The following is a 22289-nucleotide window of genomic DNA, read 5'->3' as shown; positions in this document are numbered from 1 at the left end:
TTTTTTTTTTTTTTTTTTTTTTTTCTTTTTTTTTTTTTTTTTAATTTGAGAGCAACTGCTTGGGCTTTCTCCTGAGCTGCAGACTGAAGCTAAGTTGCCTCATGTGGGATGATTTTGCAGCAGAGGAGTTGATGGGGTTTGAAGACTCTTCACTGTCCTCCCCCTCTCTCCCTTTTCTGCACTGATGGAGAAATGTCACCCAGGAATTAGGATGCTGCTTTGGGATTCAAAGGCCTGATTTAAATTCCTGGTGACATTGTAGCTTCTTTGTGACCTCAGGCACACTGTGTCCTTGCACCCATGCTATAAGTGGGTCTCCAAGATGTGTAACAGGCAATGGTGAAGTGTGTGATGCTGCCGTGATGTGGATTTTGCGCAGCTCCGTGTTCCCCAGATGCTCATCCCGCCTCATGCGCTAACGGGGTGCGAGGGGTAGGAAGGAAAAGCTCAGCTCTGTGGGTGGTGTGCTGGGAGCAGATGGGCAGATGCTGAGCAGCCAGGGCTCAAGGAGCTGCAGAGAACCCCTCGCAACAGGGGAGCGTTCTGTTTTTGCTGGTAAAAATAACTGACATGGTGCATGTGGTTTTCTTGTTGGTCAAAGAAAACAAGTACAGTGTGGCAAGGGCTTGCTTGTTTAAAGTGCTGCATTTAATCCCCTTTTAAATGCACAGGAAATCCCACAAAATTCTAAGTGTCTGAAGAACGTGATAAGTTCTCCATGCTATTTAGTTCTACAGTGTTTATTCCTTTTCTCCTTTGCTTTCTTACAATCACCAGAGAGGGGTGGGAAGCTTCTGTCACAGCTGTCCTTTAAGGAAAAAGATGTTATTTCAGTGTAACCAACTCTGAGCACATGGTGTGACACAAAAAATGAGCAGCATCTTTAATTTCTGAGTTATCCAGCTCTTGTGAGTCTTAGCACTACCTTTTACCTACTCTGAGGACAGGATGGCTTCTGTAGAAACCCGCTATACAAGTGATTCAAAAAACATCTTTTCAGAAAATTACTTCATCATATATGAGATTTCTTTTCAAAACTAACTACATGGGAGTTCTTGGCAATGATAGCCTCAACATCTGATGGTCTAACTAGCATGAAATAGAGCTGCTGCTTTCATTTATATACATTACGCTCTCTGGTTCCTCACTTGTGGTTTGGGAAAAGCATGAATTTTCACGTTTGTCTCATGGGACTTCTTTGGCTTCTTTCACTTTACCTTTCATTTTCCTCCCTGTTACATAGAAATACAGAATGATTATTAAAAGACTTATGGTATTTTGCTGTAAGAGGCAAGAGAACATGCAGCATCATAATTTTTATTTGTACTATCATAGGTCCTTAATTTCTTTTCAAGAAAGTACAGTAATAGTGGAGTTTTAGGTGCAAGATTATAACAGAAATGCAGTTTAGCTGGCACAACTAAATACACATTTTTCTTGGTCAGGCAAATCATAGTGAATTCATACACACCTTTGCATGTGCGTGGCTACCAAGAACTGTTTGATCCAAGTATCATTGCAGGAGTCTGATCTCATGGTTTAAGTCAATGCCAAAGGGCCTGGAGCTGTGAAGCCTCCCAGTCATGGTGGCAGAAGGGATTGTACCGGCTGGGAAATGGCATGAAGTGCTGCAGGTACCATCTGTGTTCTGGTGCTTTTTTGTACACAACAGAGCTATCTATCAACCAGCTTCAGCCAAGACCAGTGACTTCAATCCTCCCCAGCCCCTAGCTGCTCACACATACCTGTCCTGGCCCCAGACACCCACAGCCAAGTCACTGCAGGCAGCAGGTTGCAAGAGAAATGACAGAGTGAGCAGGAGGCAAGAAGAGGTGTATTGTGAAAGAGTGGAGGAGGGATAACACCAAGAGCCCTGAGTGTAGAGGCTGGGGGACAGGCCTGAGGCCCTGTGGTCACCAGTGGCAGAGACAGGCATGGAAGCAACCTCCAGCTGCAGCTCCTGGCTGCTGCCCTGGCCCCCTCCCAGCCCCTTCCCTGTGCCTGCAAATCAGAGCAAAGATTTTCTATAGCCATCACCTCTGTCTGTGTTTTTTATTCTATTCAGAGCCGTTTTCTAGTTAAAGATACCCAGCTGACTGTTTTTAAATGCAGGTACACAAGCCTTTCCTTCCTCCCTCTTCTAATTATTAAGTACCTAAACCATGTTATGAGCTATTTGTTTTTATTCTGTGATATTTTTAAATCAAAGATAGTTTCTGAGGGAGGCAAGCAACCAAAAATATTTATAGGTTATAATCCTGCCTGCTAGGCTCATTTAATTTAATTAGCTGTAATGTGGGAGTTCAACTCTTGACATCATGGTAGAAATAGGTTTGCTATTTTATATGCTTCAAAAAAATATATATCTATGTCTTCTCACTTTTCTTTCTTTCCATAGCAAATATAATATTTATGTTGTTCCTATGCTGAGATTTCATTCTCTAAGTGCTAAATAACCCTCCCCCACCTTCTTTTTCTGGTTGGGATTTATAATACACCCCAGAGGAAAAAAAAAAAATAGGTGCTGACTGTGCTGTGAACAGTGCCCCTTCGTTATAAAGCAGCCCTTGCAAACTTTTGGAAAATGGACCTACTGTGATAATAAATCTTCTCCCTTGACATATAGCACTGAATGTGGCTCTGACCACATAAACTGCTCTCCCCATGATTCTCTGGCTGTTCACAATGCCAACCATTTATAAGCCAGTTGGCTTCACATTAATTAATTCCCAAGTCATTCACAAATAGCAACAATCACCTCAAAGTGCAGGCCTAGGAAAGGGCTGGCATTTTTGAAAGGAAGATCTGTATATAAAAATTTACCATGCTCACAATAGGGAACAAAACCAGCCCTTGAAACAACAATGGCTTTCTGCTATGGGACTCGAGGTTGTGCCTTCTTTTGGTTCAGCCTATGGTGCTTTATTTACAGTGGGTACTAATTTCTAACATTTGCCTGCTTCCATGAAGGACGTGAGCTGGACATCACAACCCATGGACACCTGGGAAGGTGAGGCTGAGAAATGCTGTGCTGTCTTGGAGAGCAGCTTCAGGCAAGGATCCCAGCAGTGGGTTGCCTCTTTGAATGCAGAGGAAGGATTTGCCTTTGGGAACGTGCCTGGCAGGTTACCTGTTATTTCTCAGCTGGACCTGATGGACCTTCTCACCTGGTTTCCCATGGGGCATGTGCTGATCCCTCTGCTCACTATTGACAACTCTTTCAGCCATCTCCTCTTCCCCATGCTAAACCCTATGTAGGTTGCCCTCATTTCTGCTTCAGCTCCCCTTTTCTGTGCCCAGCACAGTGCTGAGCTTTTCTATCTGTACTTGAAGGCTTTTCTCACATGCTGTTCTTGCAGGGTGTTCCTCTTAGGCTGATTGAGCTCCCACTCAGCTCTTCTCTAACACCTTGTCTCTACATCAGCCCTTTCCAGAACTTCTTGTGTTTTATGTGGTAGGTGTTTCGCGTTGTCTAGAATGTAAATGTGTAAGGATGATAAAACTTTCAGTGGAAGTCAACTTGGAGAATGAAATCTTACCATGTTGGAGAAAAGTTCATTTTTTTTTTTCATGAGACTGAACTTTGAGAACTGATTTGTACACATGGGTATTCACACCCCTCCCTGCCAAAACTGCAGTAAGAAAGCATGAAAGTTACAGAGCTGAGATGCCAGAGTGACTTCAATTCTGTTGCCTTGTGGAGGTGCATTGTGAGGCAAGTTTTAAGGACACAATTACAAATTAGCTTCACAGGATGATGCCTCATCCTATCCATGGGATTGACAACCTTCATTCAATAAGCAGCTATTCAACGATTTTTCTTCATCATTTTCTGATGGTGGAGGGAGGAGCTGATACCTTAATTCTAACATCCTACTCAGATATTGCACTGAAGAATGAGTTATTAATTTCCTCATAGGGTTTTTGCTATCATTCAGCATGACAGTATCGTGAATACTTCAGAAATATTAATGGGTTTATTTTCATAGTAGAGCTGTGAGATGGAAAAGCATCACTTTCACATTGTAGGTGAAAAAAATTGTAGGTGTAGCAAAAGGTCCAGAATCAAGGTCAAAGTGAATGCAGGGCTTAGACGTCTATTCAGAAGCATCTTTGACTTTTTATTTCCCAGACTACTTTCTCTTTATCAACTTACTCCCATGCCTGCATTTTATATCTTCCTTTGACTCCTATTTCTGTTGTCATTACTTAGCAAATGGCTCTGTCAAGTTCAGGTGAGGTACTTGCAGCTCTGTGTTGGTGAAGTCCTAAAAACCACAACATTTGAAACCTACATAGACCCACAGATGTAGATGTAACTCCCTAGACTGGTATTCAACTGCTCTCCTTTCTTCTGCTGCAGTCTTCAGTGTCAGGATTCACTTTTGCATGAGACAAAACAGGAACAATAAAAGGAGCAGACAAATCCATTGGTCAGTCTTGATTCATGCTCAGTGCATCCAAACTGATCCATCCAAAGTGCATCCAAATTACGGACATCCTGCTCTGCCTAATAAAGTCCCAGTTGAGTCCATTTACCCTCATATAATGTTAAAGCTTCTCTGTAGCTTTCATTCACTGCTCTTTGTGCATATTGTTCACCTGCTCCTTCCTTTTTCCACATCTGCCTTGTCTCCATCTCCTGACTAGCCATTTGATATGATGGCAATTTCAAAAACTGGTGGTCCTGCTACCATTGGCTATGATATTGATATTCAACTCTATTGGCACTTTGAGACCTAGAGCCTACTAATATTTAAATAACTGATGAAGTAAAGTTAAGGTTCCCTGCCTATTATGTGAGTTGTTTAGGCATACAGCATCTGAGCTTATCATAGTAATGGTATTTCTGATGGATTCAGCAGAGATAGTACCATAAACATAAAACGTATTCCGAAAATCTGTCTGCATTCTGCTTCCAGTGAAACTATTCAGGGCCAAATTTTCAAACATCAGCTTCTGTTTACATCAACACAATGAGCCCATGCAAAATAGAAATATGTGCACGTTAAAATCGTAGAGTAGAATCACAGAACAGCTTAGGTTGGAAGGCATCTCAAGGATCATCAAGTTCCAACCCTCCTGCCACAGGCAGGGTTGCTAGCCACTAGATCAAGTACTAGATCAGATTGCCCAGGGCCCCATCCAACCTAGCTTTAAACACCTCCAGGTATGTGGCATCCACAACATCTCTGGGTAGCCAGTGCCAGCACCTCACCATTTTCTCAGTGAAAAACATCCCCCTGACATCAAGTCTAAATCTCCCTCTCTTTAGTTTAAAACCATTTCCGCTCATCCTGTCACTATAAAAAAATGTAAAAAGTTTATTTTCCTCATGTTTGTAAACTCCCTTTAAATATTGGAAGGTCAAAATGAGGTCTCCCCACAGCCTTCTCTTTTCCAGGCTGAACAAGCCCAGTTCCTTCAGCCTGTCTTCATAGGAGAGGTGCTCCAGCGCTTGGATCATCTTCATGGCCCTCCTCTGGACCCTCTCCAAAAGCTCCACATCTTTTCTGTGTTGGGGGCCCCAGATCTGGATGCGGCACTCCTGCTGGGGCCTCACAAGAGCAGAATAGAGGACAATCCCCTCCCTCTCCCTGCTGGCTACCCCTCTTCTGGTGGAAGCCAGGATACCACTGGCCTTTTGGGCTGCAAGCACACTGCTGGCTCATGTTAAGATTTTCATCTACCAGGACCCCCGGGTCCTTCTCTGCAGAGCTACTCTCAAGTAGTTCTTCTCCCAGTTTGTATACATATCTGGGATTACCCTGACCCAAGTGCAAAACCTTGCACTTTGCTTTGTTGAACCTCATTTTGTTCCCAAGGGCCCACTCTGGAAGGCATCCCTTCCTTCTGCCACATCATCTTTGCCACTCAGCTTGCGTCATCAGCAGATTTGCTGAGGGTGCACTCAGTCCCATCAGAAAGATAAAGATGTTAAAGAGAACCAGACCCAAGACAGACCCCGGGGGACACCGCTCGTTAGCAACCTCCACCTGGACATAGAACCATTGACCACAATCCTCTGGCTATGACCTTCCAACCAATTCCTTGTCCATTAAATAGTCACCATTAATACCTTCAATAACGTATCTCTCCAATTTAGAGGTAAGAATGTGGTGGGGGACCATGTCAAAAGACTTTGCAGAAGACCAGGTAGATGACATCAGTTGTCTTTCCTTTGTCCACCGATGCTGTCACTCATTTGGTTCTTTTACAGGTGGGCAATGCTCCTTCTTGTTGAAATATGACATTTTGAGAACAGATGTTGGAAAATACTTGCACACATTTTGTGGGAGCAACAGTGACATCTACCTTGCTGGAAACATAGCTCCCATTTTTACTTTTGTTTGCTGGATAGGCTGTTTATCTTGTTTCCTTTGGTGCTGGAATTCTCATGCTGCTTTCTGTGTCTGGAAAGTCTGTCCACCTTCTGCATGCCAATCACATTTCTGTTTCAAATCTCTTCTTTGAACTTCTCCTAAACCATTTTATACTGATCTTACTCCTGTTTTCTCTCCAAATATCATGTCTGAATTGCCTCAGAGTGAGTTTAAAGTGTATTTATTCACGTGCATTTGTGTAAGCTGTCTTTGTTGGTGCCCCTCTCTAGTTTGAAGAAAAAAAATATTTTATATAGTTACTGAATTAATTCATGCCTTCATCCCAACAACACAAAGCCCTTTGTGCGAATAGTCTAATTTCTCTTATAAAGGTGAGCTCATTAAAAATGTTGAGATTAAATGGTTTCCCGATGCCAAAGCTAGAAGGTAGCAAACCCATGGGAAGAACATAAGTCTGGCAGTGACCAGACTAGCAGCTTAAGTGCTGAGTAATGTAGCATTTGCACCACTTTGCCTTTTTTCTCCAAAAAAAAAAAAAAAGAAAAATTGTAAATTAGCTTGGAAGGTATGGTTTATTTTGGCTTCCTGACACTACAAATGTTATTTCTGAAATAGCAATGGTTTAATTGCTCAAGCTTCTCAGCTGCACAGGCAACATTGAGCGTTTCCATGTAAAGGCTGAAGGACTTGAGCTGACAGGGGCCAGGATGGGGAGTGCCTGATGAAGGTGAGGACAGCCGAGGCAAGGGGAAAGCTACTCATTCTGCAGGCTTGTATATTGCCATAGGCAGTCACTTGCTTCGCTAAGCCATTTGTTAGTCCCATTCAAAGGAAGTGTGACTACTGAAGCAGTTATCTGCATATGTAGCTTCTTTCCCTCACATACTATTGTTGTTTAATCTCCGTGTGGCCTTTCATTTTTGTGACTTGAGTTTATGAGCATTTTATTTTCCGTTTTCTGCTACTTTTTCAAGCGTATAACATGAAACAGCAGACATTTTCAGGCCTGCATTTGTAAAATTATCTCCCGTCATCTTAATTTACTGCTCTTAATGATTTCTCTGACACATTTTAGTAGCAAGATCCACTAAGTATTAATTTTTATCTTAGATACAGGTAAGTATATTGTACAAAATCCTACGGATAATATTATTAATATCCCTGTAGCACAATGTTCAGGAGATTTTCCAACAACTAATGTTATCTGTCATTTCAGGATACGTATCACCTAGGAATCCTTGGATTCCTTGGAAAGGGCAAGACAAGATGCTCTTCTAAGTCAGTGCGACTAATACCACCTGGGATTTCTGGGAGCTCCTGCAGAGGCCCATCGTGGCTGCCGTATGCCCATTCTGATGGACTCTGTGAGGATCCATATCAAGCCGTGCTGGAGAAGAAAGCCTCCAGCAACTGCCATGGCACTGGCAAGGCAAGGGCTGTGATCTCACTGTGCCTTCTCCAGATGCTGGGCATATGGTCTTGTCCTGAGAGCTCCAAGATAATTTGGCTTAGATTGTTTGGTGAAGAAAGCAGCTGGAGCAGAGAGTGTGCAGAGAGACTTACTGCACTTCCAGATAACAGCCTTGCTGAGCTTGATTGATGGGTGCTGTTTAATCTGCCAGACAGGCTAAAACTTAGGAAATGGAGCAGAAACACGCAGCTTGAGCATACCATTTGTGTATAGCAAGGACATGCACAGAGTCATTTTAGGCAGCATTTGTGCTAGGAAGCCACTGTGCACAGGCTTCCTACCAGCACAGCAGGATACAGAAGAGCTTTGGTCTGTGTGGCAGAGCTTTGTACATGCCTTGGCCACCTCTGTCAAGGGATGAGATTTCTTTCCTCTTCCAAGCCTTTGCCTTTGCAATTATATTGCTGCAGCACAAGGTCATTCTATCTGTTTATAAAAGCAAGTGTTTTTCAGTCATGCCCCTGAAGTCTTCAACAAGAGCTTCTCAGAACATACGCAGAGGATGGTTGAGTACAAGAGAAGCAGTGTCCAATAATTCATTGCTGAGATGAACTCAGAAGATGCTTTTCTCCCTCAGGCTGTTGCTGACTGGTTGCACAGTGCTGAGCGCCTTCCTGGTCAAACCAGTGTCCTTCATGCCTGTCTTGGACTTGCAGTCAGTGTTCTCAGTGGAAATGATTGTAACAGGAAGAATTCTTCCAGGTAGGGTTATTTACCCTGTGCAGGAAACTGGCTGCAGCTGGAGCACCTCGTTGCTATTAAAATCTTCATCTTCACGTGGCTGTAGTTGTAGAGGCAAACTACACCATGATGTAAACTAGACTAGAGCTTGTACAACTTTTAAGATCAAGTGTGGCTATTCGACTGCAGCTTGCCACTGCATAGAGTCTGACAACCTAGTCTGAAAGAACACTTTTGGGCATATAAAGAATAAAACTGTAGAGGATAGAATTAAAATGACCAAAACAGCAACCAAGCCAGAAGAATTCAACGCTTTTTTTTTTTCTGAAAGGGGCACGGGGCTGGTGTAATACTATTGCATTGTACTCACCAAGTGTATTGGTCCAATTTAACAGAGAACAGTTAGATTTGTTTTTCCTCTCACAGGAAAGACTCAGAGGTGGAAGAGGAGACAAAAACAAGCTCGGCAAGTTCTGGTAATGGTAAGTGAAGCAGGTTACACTAATGGCAACCTCTTCTGTGCTGTTCAATTTTTCTTACACATCACAGAGTGCACCTGGGTATTGAGTACAAAACAATGTAAACGAGCCTTTGCAAACTATCTGTGCACAAGCTGGGATAAATCTCTTACAAGCAGAGGAAAATACACCAATGACATTGCCTCTGGAAAGAGATTGCTAGCAGTTTTTGAGATTTCCCCAGTTTCAGTCCCTGGTGAGAACACAGATATGAACGGTGTGTCTATAAACAAAATTTAAAGGTTTCCATTAAAAGAAGAAACATAGACCTGACAAATACCCTAACACACGTGCCAAGGCATATAAAATGCATCTGATGCAACAAATGTTTCATACTTTCTTCCTATTTTCTAGAGTCAATTTATTTTCAAATCCTTGCTTTATGCATGCAGTGGGTGAATTAATGACTCTTGCTATTTGATGTAAATTCTTGCTATAGTTTGCTTCACAGTGGATTTCAACCCCCTCCTCTAGAGCAGTTGGTGCTGACTGGGATCTGTCTGGCTTCGGAGCAGAAAGTCCACATGCGAAGGAAGCAGAGATGGTGGAGCAGTCTTTGGATTTTAGGAATGGTCCTTTTGGGTCTGGATCAAAGGCTTCCAGCCAAACAGCATCAGGAAGCTTTGGCTGCTGCTGCTTCTGCAGTAGTTGTTTCCTGTGATAGGGGGCAAGGCATACACAAAGCATCTGGTGCATCCCATCTGTGTGGGAGGGGAAGAAAGTTGCCCCATGGCTGCCAGGCCAGTATGCTTTGGCATACATAGAGGTGTAAAAAATTTTGCTCTTGAAACTTCAATATTTTGGGTCTTGCTTAACCTCTGCGTTCCAAATTCAACAGTATCCTCAGTGATTGCACTATGATTGTTGGTAAGTAAAATATCTGTAACAGGGGAAACAGATGTAATTTCCAATCACTTTGCCATTTAAAAAATGCTAGTATCCCATCTGAAAAATATTTATTGAATGTAATGAGGAAGAAAGCAGTGGGGAAATTAAGTAGGGGACTATAAAAATTACTCTATATTCTGAGACAGAGTAATACAGACTTCTTTATTGAACTTTCAAACCATCCTACAGAGTTTGACAGAGAACAGAGCTTTCTTTAGGTTATGTTCTAACTCCTGTACTGTGTCATCATTGTTCTCCATTTAGTATTTTTTATTTTTTGTTTTTGTTTTCAAAGAAATTGTCTACTACAGCATCAAGAAAATATGATAACAAATCGCCTCTCTTCTCTTTTAATTGTACTGCAAAAATCTCCGGGTTCCTGCAACCATGCTTAGCTCATGTGGAAGCAGGTATAAACAGTGAGTTCAGTGGAAACTGTATGCACTATAGTACGAGTCAGCCAGCTTATCAAAAATAACTTCTGAAATGTCTTAATATTGAAGCTTATATGGAACTAGCATGTTTTGATTTTCTCAGTTTTACATCACTGCTTATCAAGCAATGGCATCAGGTGACCATCAGGCTTGAGTCAGAACAGGAATGCAAATCTGGGTCTCCAATATCAAAAGCCAATGCGTCAACCACTGGAATAACGTGTGTTTACAGTTACAATAAACCCCCTGGTAAGATATCTAGGATCAAATTAGAAATACCTCAGCAACATGAGAAAAATATCTCAATGGTAAAGGGTCTAGTTTGTTTTAAGAATGTTCTGGGATAACTTGATCTTTATGATAGGTATTTGGTATCGTATTCTGTATCCTCCATTTGCATGCCCAGTTGGACCTTGCATAGCCTAGCACTTCAGCCTAGCACTTCAGCCTAGCGCAGCCTAGATCTTTTGTACTTCTTGTTTCTTTTTTGAGACTAATGCTCCATGTTCATGGATGTCAGATGTTCACATCCTTCTTTCACAGCAGGTGTGTCCCTAACATGCCTGCTGGACTTGGACTTTTTAAGGCTTGCCACCAGAGTTTGGGTTGGTGTCTGCCTGGAATTACATTCTCTCTGAAGAAAATGCCCTATTTGTTGGCCCATGCTATTAGGGACCTTCTTGGTGATCTTGATGAAAAACAACTCAAACTTCACAGTGTTGCCATTCAGGCCAAATCACAGGCATTATGAAGTTTCTATCCAAAACCATTCTTTGAGAACAGCAGAAAAACTGTTTTTTTCTGGGTGCGGTCCACAACAGCATTGACTGGAAACAATCACTTTTTGATGGAGAACACCTTAAAAGGTGTAATGACTGGCAAATCTAGCAAGTTGTCTTCCCCAAGACAGCACAGTATGGACCAAGCAGGAGTCTGGAGTACAACAAAGTCAAAGCACAAATCCTGTGGGTGACCAGTAAGAATGCCGAAAGTGATAATGGACTCTTTGGGGCAACAGCAGTGCCAGAAACTGGATATGTCTCAAAATAAAAGCATTGTGCTGTTATACGTTGGGTATTTTACAGGACAGAAATGGAATAGGCCCTTTATCTAAGGACTGTTATTTATTTACCTTCAAGAGTTGCAACAGGCTTTGAGCAACAGAGGAACAAGGACTTGAAAAGGAATCTTCGGAACAGAAAGAGCCTGGCTCCTGCATGTTTCTTTGCTACCCTTTACATGTGGAAAGATCAGGATCACAAGTCTCTGCAAGCTGACCATGTGTATTTCAGCTGCATCCTATTTAGGATTGTGAGGCTTTATTGCTGGTTCCCAGGAATACTGGCAAGTGAACAAGGTGTGATTTTCACTGCACAGTCATTTGTCATGACCCCAAAATGCAATGGTTTGCAGGTGTGTGGTTCTGTGGATGAAATGGGCTAGCAGTGCCTTATACTACAGAGCCCTTTTCTTGACACAACAGTTTTTCATGCTGCTTTTTTGGCTTGGGATCCATCCTAGTCCCCTTTACTCTAGGAAGCTTATGTCTTCCTGTCTAACTATGCTATGGGAAGCTCAAGATAGCAAACACAGACACTATCATTAATTCCAATCATTGCTTATTAAATTATAAAAAAAAAAAGCAGAAATGCATACCAAGACAGACCTTCATCACCATCCTCTACACTTCCTTGGAGGGGTTTTCATCAATCAAACACTATATCTCTGGCAAGACATCAAGAGTGATAAGTTTGAACTTCTGCTCGGAAAAGTGAATCCACACTCCTTACTTGCTATGTTTCCTGGGAGAGCAGGCTTCCTGGATGTTACACAGAATCACTGATGTGGCATTGGACTTACCCTTGCCCATACCTTCAGCCTGTATTATCCATAGTAATGCCAAGGGGACTTGGCTAAATAAATAAATGATTTCTTTTGGCCTAGTTTGATGTAGATCAGTCTCTCTGTCCAGTACAATGGTCTACAATGCAGCTAGCCCTTGCTTGTCATGCCTAACTCGACAGAGACACAGGTCTATGCAACGTATATTTTCTTTCTTTATTTCAATCCTATTTGTGGTCATTCTCTCCTATGCAGGTGCTTGGGTGGCTATGCATCTTGCAAGGCCATCTAGAGATCCCTGTGAATGTTTTACCAGTACTAGCTTTAAGAGAAGTGAGAGATCATCCCTGATGATGTCCTTCCTCACCAAGAAAGAACAGTGTGAAGCTGATCATAGTACATGTGTCCCTGTAACGGCTTTGAAGCAATAGGTAAATCCCATGAAAGTGATGTTTACTACTGCTTCATCCTACATTTGCAGGTAGTGTAAGCTGAGCGTGGCTATACATGACATAATCTCAACAGTGCTACTGCAGCATCCCAATAGCACAACCAGCCCTGACTGCTCCTGCCCATCTCCTTGGGGGTCCCACAGAAAATAATAATAACAATAATACAGGAGCAGGGATGAGAGGATACAGGATAATTCTCAGTGCCGGGATGAGAGTGGAGGAGAGCAGCAGCACGCAAGCAGCAGTACTATCCAGAGGGATGCGTACTTCCCCATGGGAAGCCCAAGGGCAGCTGAGCTGTGCATCTAGCCTAGCTGTGCAAAGGCTCACCATCACTTCCCAGCCAGGTGGCTGGCAATGAGTGGTTTATATTTAGAGAATCCCCTCTTTGCATTGGGAAGGTCTTGTTTTCAGTCCCAAAATGCCCTGCAAAATGAATGAATTGTTGTTTTCTAGCCAGCCTGACTAGGAAACAGGGCTCACACAGTTGCTGGGAATTGGAAGAAACATCCTGGTCTGCAGAGCGTAAATTAGGAAAATGCATTCTTATTCTCATGGATTTTCCTTGAGAAAAAGCCAACAGTGGGAGTGTGTTAGAGTGGTAAAATACAATTCATGACAACAATCCCACTGAGAGGAGGATTTTTTTTTCCTTTAGTTGCTTCTAATTGTGGTAAGGAGCAAACACATTCCTCTTTAATTTCCATTGGCAAGGTCTCCGGGACTGTATGAGTGCCAAGAAGTGTGCTGTGGCTGGTTTTGCATTTCCTCTTCTCTTCTTCCCCTCCTCCGCCCCTCCTTCATCTCATGGGTATTACAGCCAATCCCTCTGCAAATACCTTTTTTGCAGGCAGTGTAAGCACTCTCCCTCTTGTTTTTCTCCCTTGGAAACTCTGCTCTATCTCTTTTGGCCAGCTGCAGCCTTGCTAGAGCATCTTCTACCTGACAAAAGAAGATACCTTTGATAGTCAGGCACGATGGTAAAGTTGAAACACATGCTTGGTTCAGATACCGATGAACTTTAATTTACCTCAATTCATTAGCAATTTTTAAAACCACAGTTAATGGAAGGCAGCCTGTAAAATAATTGGAAGTAAATGATGAAGGAGAAACTCTGGGGGGAGGAAGGAAGGGAAGCGGCTTACAGCAGGAGTCTAAGCCAGGCTTTCATCTTCAGGGCAGTCCGGTTTTGAACCCTGATGGGAAAGGTCATGAATTTTAAAATGTGTCTCGCAGCAGACAGCTCTAATCATAAAGCTAACACTATCTGCAGTGCATGTCTGACCATGTGAGACTCGCAGCTGACTGAAGGAGGCTGACTTTCAAGGGAAGGATGCTGCTTTGAGCAGGAAGGTGTGGGATAAGCAGAACCGATGCCATATCTGTCAGTGCCAGAATGAAGCACTGGGCTGTTGGGGCAGGGGAAAACATGGCACTCCCAGCAGGGCTCACAGCAGCAGAAGGACCATGTAGTGCCTTGTGCTCTTCTCTGGGCTCCTTGAGAACCCAGCGTTTCCTTTTCTTGCATTTCAATTAGGAAGTGTAGCATCTTACTGCTTTGGCTTGCCATTTACATCTTCAGTTTTAATACAGTTTCCAGCCTATTGCATGCAAAAGCTGGAATGCTCTCTACAGCTATCCTGGGAATCATTGCTCTGCCATTTGCCAGGCTGTGTTTGAAATCAAGGGATGCTAATGTTTTGGCAACACCTTACAGTGCCTCTGACAAAAGAGTTGTGGTTGGTGTCTATCTCAGTCTTAATTGTTTTCTTAATTGGATGCTGCTGAGGCTCAGACAGTTATTTGTAGGATGTGAGAAAACACTTGATTCTCTCTCTGACTTCATCTGCATTTTCCAAAATCCTTCCACTGTTCATCTACCACATCTTGGGCTCTGCTCTTCCTAGCACGTACGGAAGTGTGGTCCAGTGGTGTTAATCACCACGTGGCGTCTAGACATGATGAAAACATTTAAGCAACTGTGACATCTGTTTGGGCGGCCGAGGTTGTTGGGAAACTTGACCCTATTGATGAACAGTTTTTAAAACCAAGTTTCAGTCATGACAAGATAATAAATGCAAAGTGTCTGCACCTACTGAGACCAGAGCTTCATGGTCAACGTGCTCTCGCAGGAGGGGTGGTCTTGCTCTGAAAGGTTAGCACTTGGGGCATATGTGTTCAATTTTTAGGTTTGGCACAAACTTTATGTCTGATCTTTGCAAAGGTGTGTGCCTTCTTTGTGTCTGGAATAAATGGTGGTGGTAATAGAGGTAATACCTGGGATCAGACTGATTATGGGACTCTTCAGATTGCGCCAGTTAATTTGATTGTTACCAAAATAAAGTCCTCGTGATCTCATCAGAATTCAATGCCCCATTATCTAGATTTAGCAGTCTGTGAACAAGAGTGGGAGCCAGGCTGGAATGTCTTTTGGTTCTGCAGCAACAGAAGACTCCAAGTCAGGGAATATTTTTAGTATGCAACTGCTAGGTTTTTCAGAGTGTGATGTGGAGCAGAATTTTCAAAAGCATCTGGTCCTTTGCTGTTAAGTGTTTACTTTGCTCCTGAATATGAGATCTGGGGCTCTGACGGAGGTTCTCTGATAGATTTAACTGTTAACTCTGAACGTTATCTCCTCTGGCACCTCTGCCAAAAATTACTGCCTACTAGCAGGTGTGCAGAGCAAAAAGATACAGAGAGAAGCAGCAAACCTGGTGGGGACAGTGCTGTGCTCGTCTGTCATCCATCCTTCAATGGTTTGTTTCACCATGGAAAAAAAGCAGGGGTTCACTCAGGTGTGAGCTTCTCCCATGCTGTGTCTGGCAAGCAGTCAGTGACGTGAGAATGATGGTGCTTTGCTTGATGTGCAGACAGGCTTCCCCACAGCTCACTGTGAAAGAGAGCCGAGGGGCAGCAGGATCCACTAGAGATGATTTGGGAAGCTCTAGCTATGCAGCACCAGGAAAATGTCAACAACCAGGTACCAGGGGCCCCTAAGTGGGGCTAACTCCTTGCCCCTAGGCAAGGCTCAGTTCACATCCCCCCCTTGGTGACACGACAGTGAGTTTCCAAGGAACTCACAGCTCTGGAGGGACTGCTGCAGGATTAAGCTTCTCTGCTTGTCTCACATCTGACTTGTGATTTCAGTGGCTGTGTTTTTTATGGTGGGGTCTCCAGCAGTACAGAAGTATTACAAGGTATTTATTTGCCAAGCCTTTTCTGCTGTGTTTCAGCCTCTCCTCTCCCCCTTCCCTGGCTTATCGCTGGTGGAACCGGGTGTAAAGTCCTTTGAACGAAGACATCAAAGGACAATTGCATCTCTGTTCTTTAACCAGGCTTATAAAGAGATTGTGATAAAGGACAACAATACATGTCAGCGTTGCCCAGTTATTGTTCTGTGCTTTGTAGTTTTATTAGGAAATAATTTCTCACCCTGTGTGGCTCCTGGTGAGTTTGTTTCTGTGTTGCTGGATTTGATCTGCCCACTGAAAGGCCTGCCACAGAACTGAGAGTTTTGCCAGCTGTGAGTTAAGAGGGAGACATTATTGAAAAAGTTCAAGCTCTGCTTCCTAGCAGCCAATTTACCATCTGTCTCCCTCTCCCTCACGCCCCTTTTATAGCAAAAATGCAAACAATTTGTTTGACCTCTGCTGAATCTGTAGAACTCTGGGCTTTTAAAGTGTTGATTTAACAAATAAAAACTGAACGTGACAGCAGCAACAACCTCAAATTCAAAACCAATAAACACAGGTAACAGCAAGGCTTGTTACAAGAGACAGTAAAAGCCTATGAAAGGCTTTCTTCTTTATAAACATATCCGTCCTCCTGTCTGCACCCCACCTTTTGGAAAATCTGCAAATGAAGTTGAATCCTGCCCACTACAGAGTGTGGCTGAAAATTCACTCCTCCTCCAGGATGACAGAGGGAGTAAAGCCCTCAAAAGCCAAGCTAGACCACTGTGGAAAGACTGTTCTGAGCCTGCCTGGCCTGGGTTTGCATCTGTGGCTTCAAACAGAGTTGGTTCTCCATACGAGGAGGAAGGGAGTTGTGGATAGGTAATTCCAGGTGCTCCCCCACTTCCATCTCCTGGCATCATGCCCATCTCTGATCTTGCACAGCTCTAGTGCTCACGAGACACCCTATGAACCATTTCAGTTCTGTGATCTACTGCGTTAGCGAGCTGAGCCTGCTCACAGAGGGCTCTGGTGGGCACTGGAGCTGGTGCAAGGAGAGGTGGTGCAGAGGGAGGAGTGGGGTCTTTCCTGGTGATGCTGAGCCCCTAGTGTGGCTTGGCTGTGTGAGGAACGGCAGCTGACTGTTGAATTATGAAATTGTTGCACAAATGGTGTGATTGCCAGTAAATGATAATAGTGCTGTCCGTCTCATAAAGAGACTTTTTCAAAAGCATTGTTGATGCTGGTATAAATTGGCATGGCTTCAATCAGTGTGTCATTTGTCTGGTAGACTATGAAATGCTCTTGCAAAACTGGCCTGTGTTTTAAGACTTTGTCTCGATCATATTGACCCTAATGAAAATCCAAGCTACTAAATGACTCATCCCTGTTGTCCTTCACCCTGAAATAGGTACTCATACCCACAGCCCACATCACTGTTAGAAGAAAATCACACTTCAGGATTGCATGCTTCAAACAAAGCCTAATGAAGTCCCCATTCCAGCCTGCTGAAGCAGCCCTTGCTTCTCAAACAAATTTCTTTAGGAAGAGATGAGAGCTGGTGAGAAAATCACCTCCATGCTCCTGTGTTTTAGAGAGGATGGAAAAGGGCAGCATGACATTCTTGCACAAAGCATTTTCTCTTTCAGTGTATCCTAAGTAGCTTGGAATAAGAAAAGAAAGCCTTTTCTTGGGTTACTGAAGCTACAAAGCTGTCATATAATTGGGGACCATCTTGGACAAATAATGGGGTGGCAGAGGGTTGGGGGAGGAAGGGAGAAGAAAAGGGTTTAGTGTGAAAATGAATCTCACAAACGAAGATGGACTTAAGTAGCCTTGAAACCTGAGCTGAGATGCTAATCCGCTCAGGACAAAGCTGAATCCTGCTTTTGGGGGTGTGGGAGTGATGTTATACCTGCTTTGAGAACGTGAAAAAAACCCTTTCTAAAAGCAGGGAATGGTGGCTTTCCATTGTCTAGGAAGTATCTTGTTTATCACAGAATGGTATTCTTCCCCATCTTGATGTTCTTTGATATTGAGTTTTAAATGAATTGTAAATACTGTCAGTAAAAAAGAATTAGGAGAAAAAAGAAACAAATGAAAATTGGAGCAAGAGATGCTGTAAACAATGAGAACAAACATTTTTGCTGTGTAAGGCTGCTGCATTGCTGAGTAGCTGCCTGAGATGTAGGAGATATATGGAAGAAATTCTTTCTCTCAGGTTATGGGAGGGCAACAGATAGACCTGTGTTTGAGGATATAGTGGGAATGAAGCAACCCAAAATCTTGAAGAGTGTTTTCTTCAAAGTGGCGGGAAAGACTGTAAGTTGAAGACTTCTGAGATCAGGTACCACCAGAGAGAGACACCCAGGTATCAGTGAAACCACTTGAAGGTACAGAGCATGCAGGTTGGTTGGTAAGGAGGACGGATGGTGAAGAGACCAGTGGGCTGGACAAGCTTGATGTCTAAGTTGATGTGAATTTTGAATCTTTTTTGGTCATACACTTTCTGCTGGAAACACAAGTTCAGGCTCAGTGTTCTCAACCTGACAGTAATAGGTCTGAAAAGATCCCACTATCCTGCTCCACCTTTTACTGTACCAGTGCCAAGGCCTGTCCAGCTACAGAAACCTTCAGGATTAGCCTATGCATTATTTTCATGGGTTATCTTTCTTTCTTTCTTCTGAGCTTACGCTGCAAGCATTGTTTTTTTCTAGCAATGACAGGGAGGCATCTGAAGGGATGTGGATGTGGTACTGCCGGACTTACTCTTGGGCTTCAAAGCAGCTCTGTGGGAGAGAGGGCAGTGCTGGCCAGGCAATCCAGCTCATGAATTCTCTGCCAGCCTCCTGCACGGTATCCGTAGTCCAGCCCAAGTTCCAGGCAGGTTGCTAGAGCCTCTATGTAAACATTAAGGCAAGCCAAAGGGACAGTGTGAAATATCACCCCTCTCATCTGATGGGAGCCGAGACTTTGTGCTCAGACAACTTCCCCAAGGTAGAGAGTTGGACATACAGCTGCAGCAGAAGTCTCAGTCTGACATATTGTTTCCATTTATCTCCCACTCTTTGTATTTTGTTATACAAACTAAATGTGTTGAAAAGCCACATCAGCAATTTAATCAAGAGGTTGCATGAGATCTCACCCTATGCTGGCAAGTCACTAGCAGATGTCCCTTGCATTTTCATTTTTATGACACCAAGTTGCGAGGTAGTGTTGATCTGCCTGAGGATAGGGAGGCTCTTCAGAGGGATCTGAATAGGCTAGATCACTGGGCTGAGGTGAATGGGATGAGATGGGATGAAGTTCAACAAGGCCAAGTGCCAGGTCCTGCACTTTGGCCACAACAATCCCATGCAGTGCTATAGGCTTTGGGATGAGTGGCTGGATGACTGTGAAGAGGAAAGGGACCTGGGGGTGTTGGTTGATGCTTGGCTGAACATGAGCTGACAGTGTGCCCAGGTAGCCAAGTGGGCCAACAGCATCCTCGTCTGCATGAGAAATGGTGTGGCCAGCAGGAGCAGGGAGGTCATCATCCCCCTCTACTCAGCACTGGTGAGGCCGCAGCTGGAGTATTGTGTTCAGTTTTGGACCCCTCACTACAAGAAAGATATTGAGGCCCTGGAGCGTGTCCAAGGAAGGGCAACTAAACTGGTATGGGTTCTGGAGCACAAATGTTATGAGGAATGGCTGAGGGAGCTGGGATTGTTTAGTCTGCAGAAGAGGAGGCTCAGGGGAGACCTCATTGTACTCTACAACTTCCTGAAGGGAGTGTGATGAGAAGGAGGTCAGTCTCTTCTCCCCGACAACAAACAGGATCTGAGGAAATGGCCGTGAGTTGCACTGGGGGAGATTTAGATTAGACATAAGGAGAAACTTTTTCTCTCAGAGGGTGGCCAGGCACTGGAATGGCCTGACCAGGGAAGTGATGGAGTCACTGTCTCTGGCAGTGTTCAAGAGGTGTCTGGATGAGAAGTATGAGATATGGTTTAGTAGCTGTGACAGTAATGGTGATAGGAGGATGACTGGACTAGATGATCTTGTAGGTCCTTTCCAACCTTGTGATTCTGTGATTCTATAATTCTATGATTCATTCTTCTTTACCTTAAACACTAGCAACAAACCCAAGACCTTGATCCTCTTCACCGTCAGTGATGGGATTGAGGAATAAAAGGGGACCTTAACAGGGGATCTTACTTTCTGTGGGGGTTGCTGTGTTTTGTTTTGTTTTTCTCTTATACTTACTTCACAAGCTATAGTTTCAGTTGCTGCTTAGCCCTCAATGGTATTTCCCTATCACGGAACTGTTGCTTCATTCCAGGTTTTCAACAACTGAAATATATCATGGGATTTTGTTGTAATGCAGGAAATTGCCTTCACATTAACAGTTTGCCACTTCTGTAAACAAGAAACCCACTGATGTGACATGTCAGCACTCAACAGAAGGACTTCTGACTACCTTAGTAAACAGGTGCATTCCTCATGGAAAACACGGGTTTGGGGCATGCCCACATAATGACACAATTGCCATTGCATGTATTGAGGGTGGGGGCTAGGTTTGTGTTCAGCATGGTTTGAAGGAGAGGATGTACTTTGGACTCCCTTCAAGACTGCTTTGTGGTAGTAAAGTGCATTTAAAGTTCCCCAAGGTCATAGGGTCTCATGTGGGATTTTTTTTCTCTCTCACTTTAATAACGTATTAATAGCAGCATGTGTGTTGTAGATGATAATATAGTTTTTCTAGCTAAACCCACTTGCCCCTCACGTAGACTGCTTATTCTCTGCTGCTAGCAGGGCTGCTTTGATTACGCAATGACAGCTGCATGGATATATGGACTGTGGCGATGGGCTGGCAGCCACTTCATTGTCAATCCCCCTTTGTTCTCCTAGAAAAGAAAAGGCACAATAGAGAAGGTTTCATCCACATGTCAGACACATGAGGGACAAAAGGATGATGGGAACTGACTGAACTACACCATCCAAGTCATGCTGAAATACAGTCTTTCAGCTTTGTTTAGTGATGGTGTGGTGGCCAGCAATTGCACTGGCTGCAATTAGCCAAGGAGCAATTAAGTCATGGGTAAGGTCTCTTTGCTTCCTTGCATAGGCAAGGAGCAACAAGTCCATTTCCCTGGGAGCAATTGCTCGAGATTAACTGGAAGTGTTAATCAGCTAAACCCTCTGAAGGAAATGGTGGGTCACACCTGTCAGAGTATACAGAATGTCACGGAACTCAGTATTTCTATTGAGTCTGCATGTTTTAATATTTGGTAGATGTATAATCATAGTTCCAGAGTTCTTGTTTTAGATGTGCTACGCTTTGTATAGTGCACAATATTTCCTATGGGCTTTCACCTGTCACAGCCAAATACAGGTCATTCCAAGGCAACCCCCTTCAGACCATCTCCCCATCCCAGCTTACACAAGGTTTTCCTACGGTGCTTCTATCTAAGATAACAAGCGAGGGTCACCAGAGATAAGGGGAAAAGGCACAAAGGGATATGTATGGCTTGAATTTGTCAGTATTCTCATTTTTACTGCACTATCTCCATGCATCTGCAAACCCACAGGAAAGATGAATATTACATCTATAGAAAACAAAATAGAGAAAAAAATCAGAATATAAAAAATAATCAGAAATTGCTGGTTTCTCAAGTGGAACTTTTTTTGTGGAAGAGGCAATAGATACTGGTTTCTGTTGTTTTTTTTCAAGAGGGAAAAGAATGGTTATGGTTGTCAGGCTGGTGCGATGTGTGGTTTCTGCAATTGGGTGTGCAGCACTTCACAATTAGGATTTTTTTTTTTTTTTCCTGTATGAATCAAACAAAATATCAAGATTTTGAGTGTTATCCTAGTTTGGACAGGAAAACCTTTTGACAGTGTAAAAAAAAAATCTCACAGAATGGTGAAACTGCTTCCTGAGGCCTTTTACCAGGGTGAAACCATAATGTGTGTGGATTTTTTTTACTGCCACATAAAAAAACATTTGGAATTTCTGAGAGCCTTGATCGATGTAGTCATGTAATTCTTCCCATTACCAGATATGGGTATTTATTATTAGTTGTATTTCATCTGCTTAAATAGTGAGGCTTTGTGCAAGGCCTCCAAGAGCACATAGGTAAAGCAGGAATTTATCTGGGAGGAAGTGGTCTGGGGCCCCTGGCACAAGAAGGGCATGGACCGGTTGGAATGGGTCCAGAAAATGAGGATGAACAGAAGGCTGGAGCACCTCTTCTATGCAGAAAGGCTGAGGGAGTTGGGCTTGTTGAACCTGGAGAAGAAGTGGCTCTGCGGAGACCTCATAGAGGCCTTCCAGAACCTAAAGAGGTCCCATAGGAAAACTGGGAATGGACTCTTTATCAGGGAATGGAGTGATGGAACAAGGGATAATGGCTCTAAACTAAAAGAACGTAGGTATAGATTAGATATTTGGAAGAAATACTATGAGTGTGGTGAGGCAGTGGAACAGGCTGCCCAGAGAAGCTA

General features: G+C 43.4%; 1 protein-coding gene across 25 annotated transcripts in view; it reads left to right on the top strand.

Annotated features, from left to right (window-relative positions):
• Positions 1–22289, top strand: part of LOC104910094 — a 94873-nt gene that overhangs the window by 54873 nt on the left and 17711 nt on the right. For 5 of the 25 annotated variants that reach the window (XM_031552729.1, XM_031552728.1, XM_031552727.1 and 2 more), the window contains 4 exons: positions 7561–7773; positions 8393–8517; positions 8923–8978; positions 9489–12279. In XM_031552729.1, the coding sequence (XP_031408589.1) occupies positions 7561–7773; positions 8393–8517; positions 8923–8978; positions 9489–9778 (684 nt within the window). In that variant the 3' untranslated portion in view covers positions 9779–12279. Of the gene's footprint in view, positions 1–5737; positions 6221–7560; positions 12280–22289 lie in introns of those variants that run through there. The other 20 variants (XR_004159113.1, XM_031552735.1, XM_031552733.1 and 17 more) reach the window with 13 other exon arrangements.

This window comes from Meleagris gallopavo, chromosome 3 (genome assembly GCF_000146605.3).
Source record: "Meleagris gallopavo isolate NT-WF06-2002-E0010 breed Aviagen turkey brand Nicholas breeding stock chromosome 3, Turkey_5.1, whole genome shotgun sequence".
Lineage (NCBI taxonomy): Eukaryota > Metazoa > Chordata > Aves > Galliformes > Phasianidae > Meleagris > Meleagris gallopavo.
The sequence above is the reverse complement of the archived record's forward strand: the minus strand, read 5'-3'. Positions and strand labels throughout refer to the sequence as shown.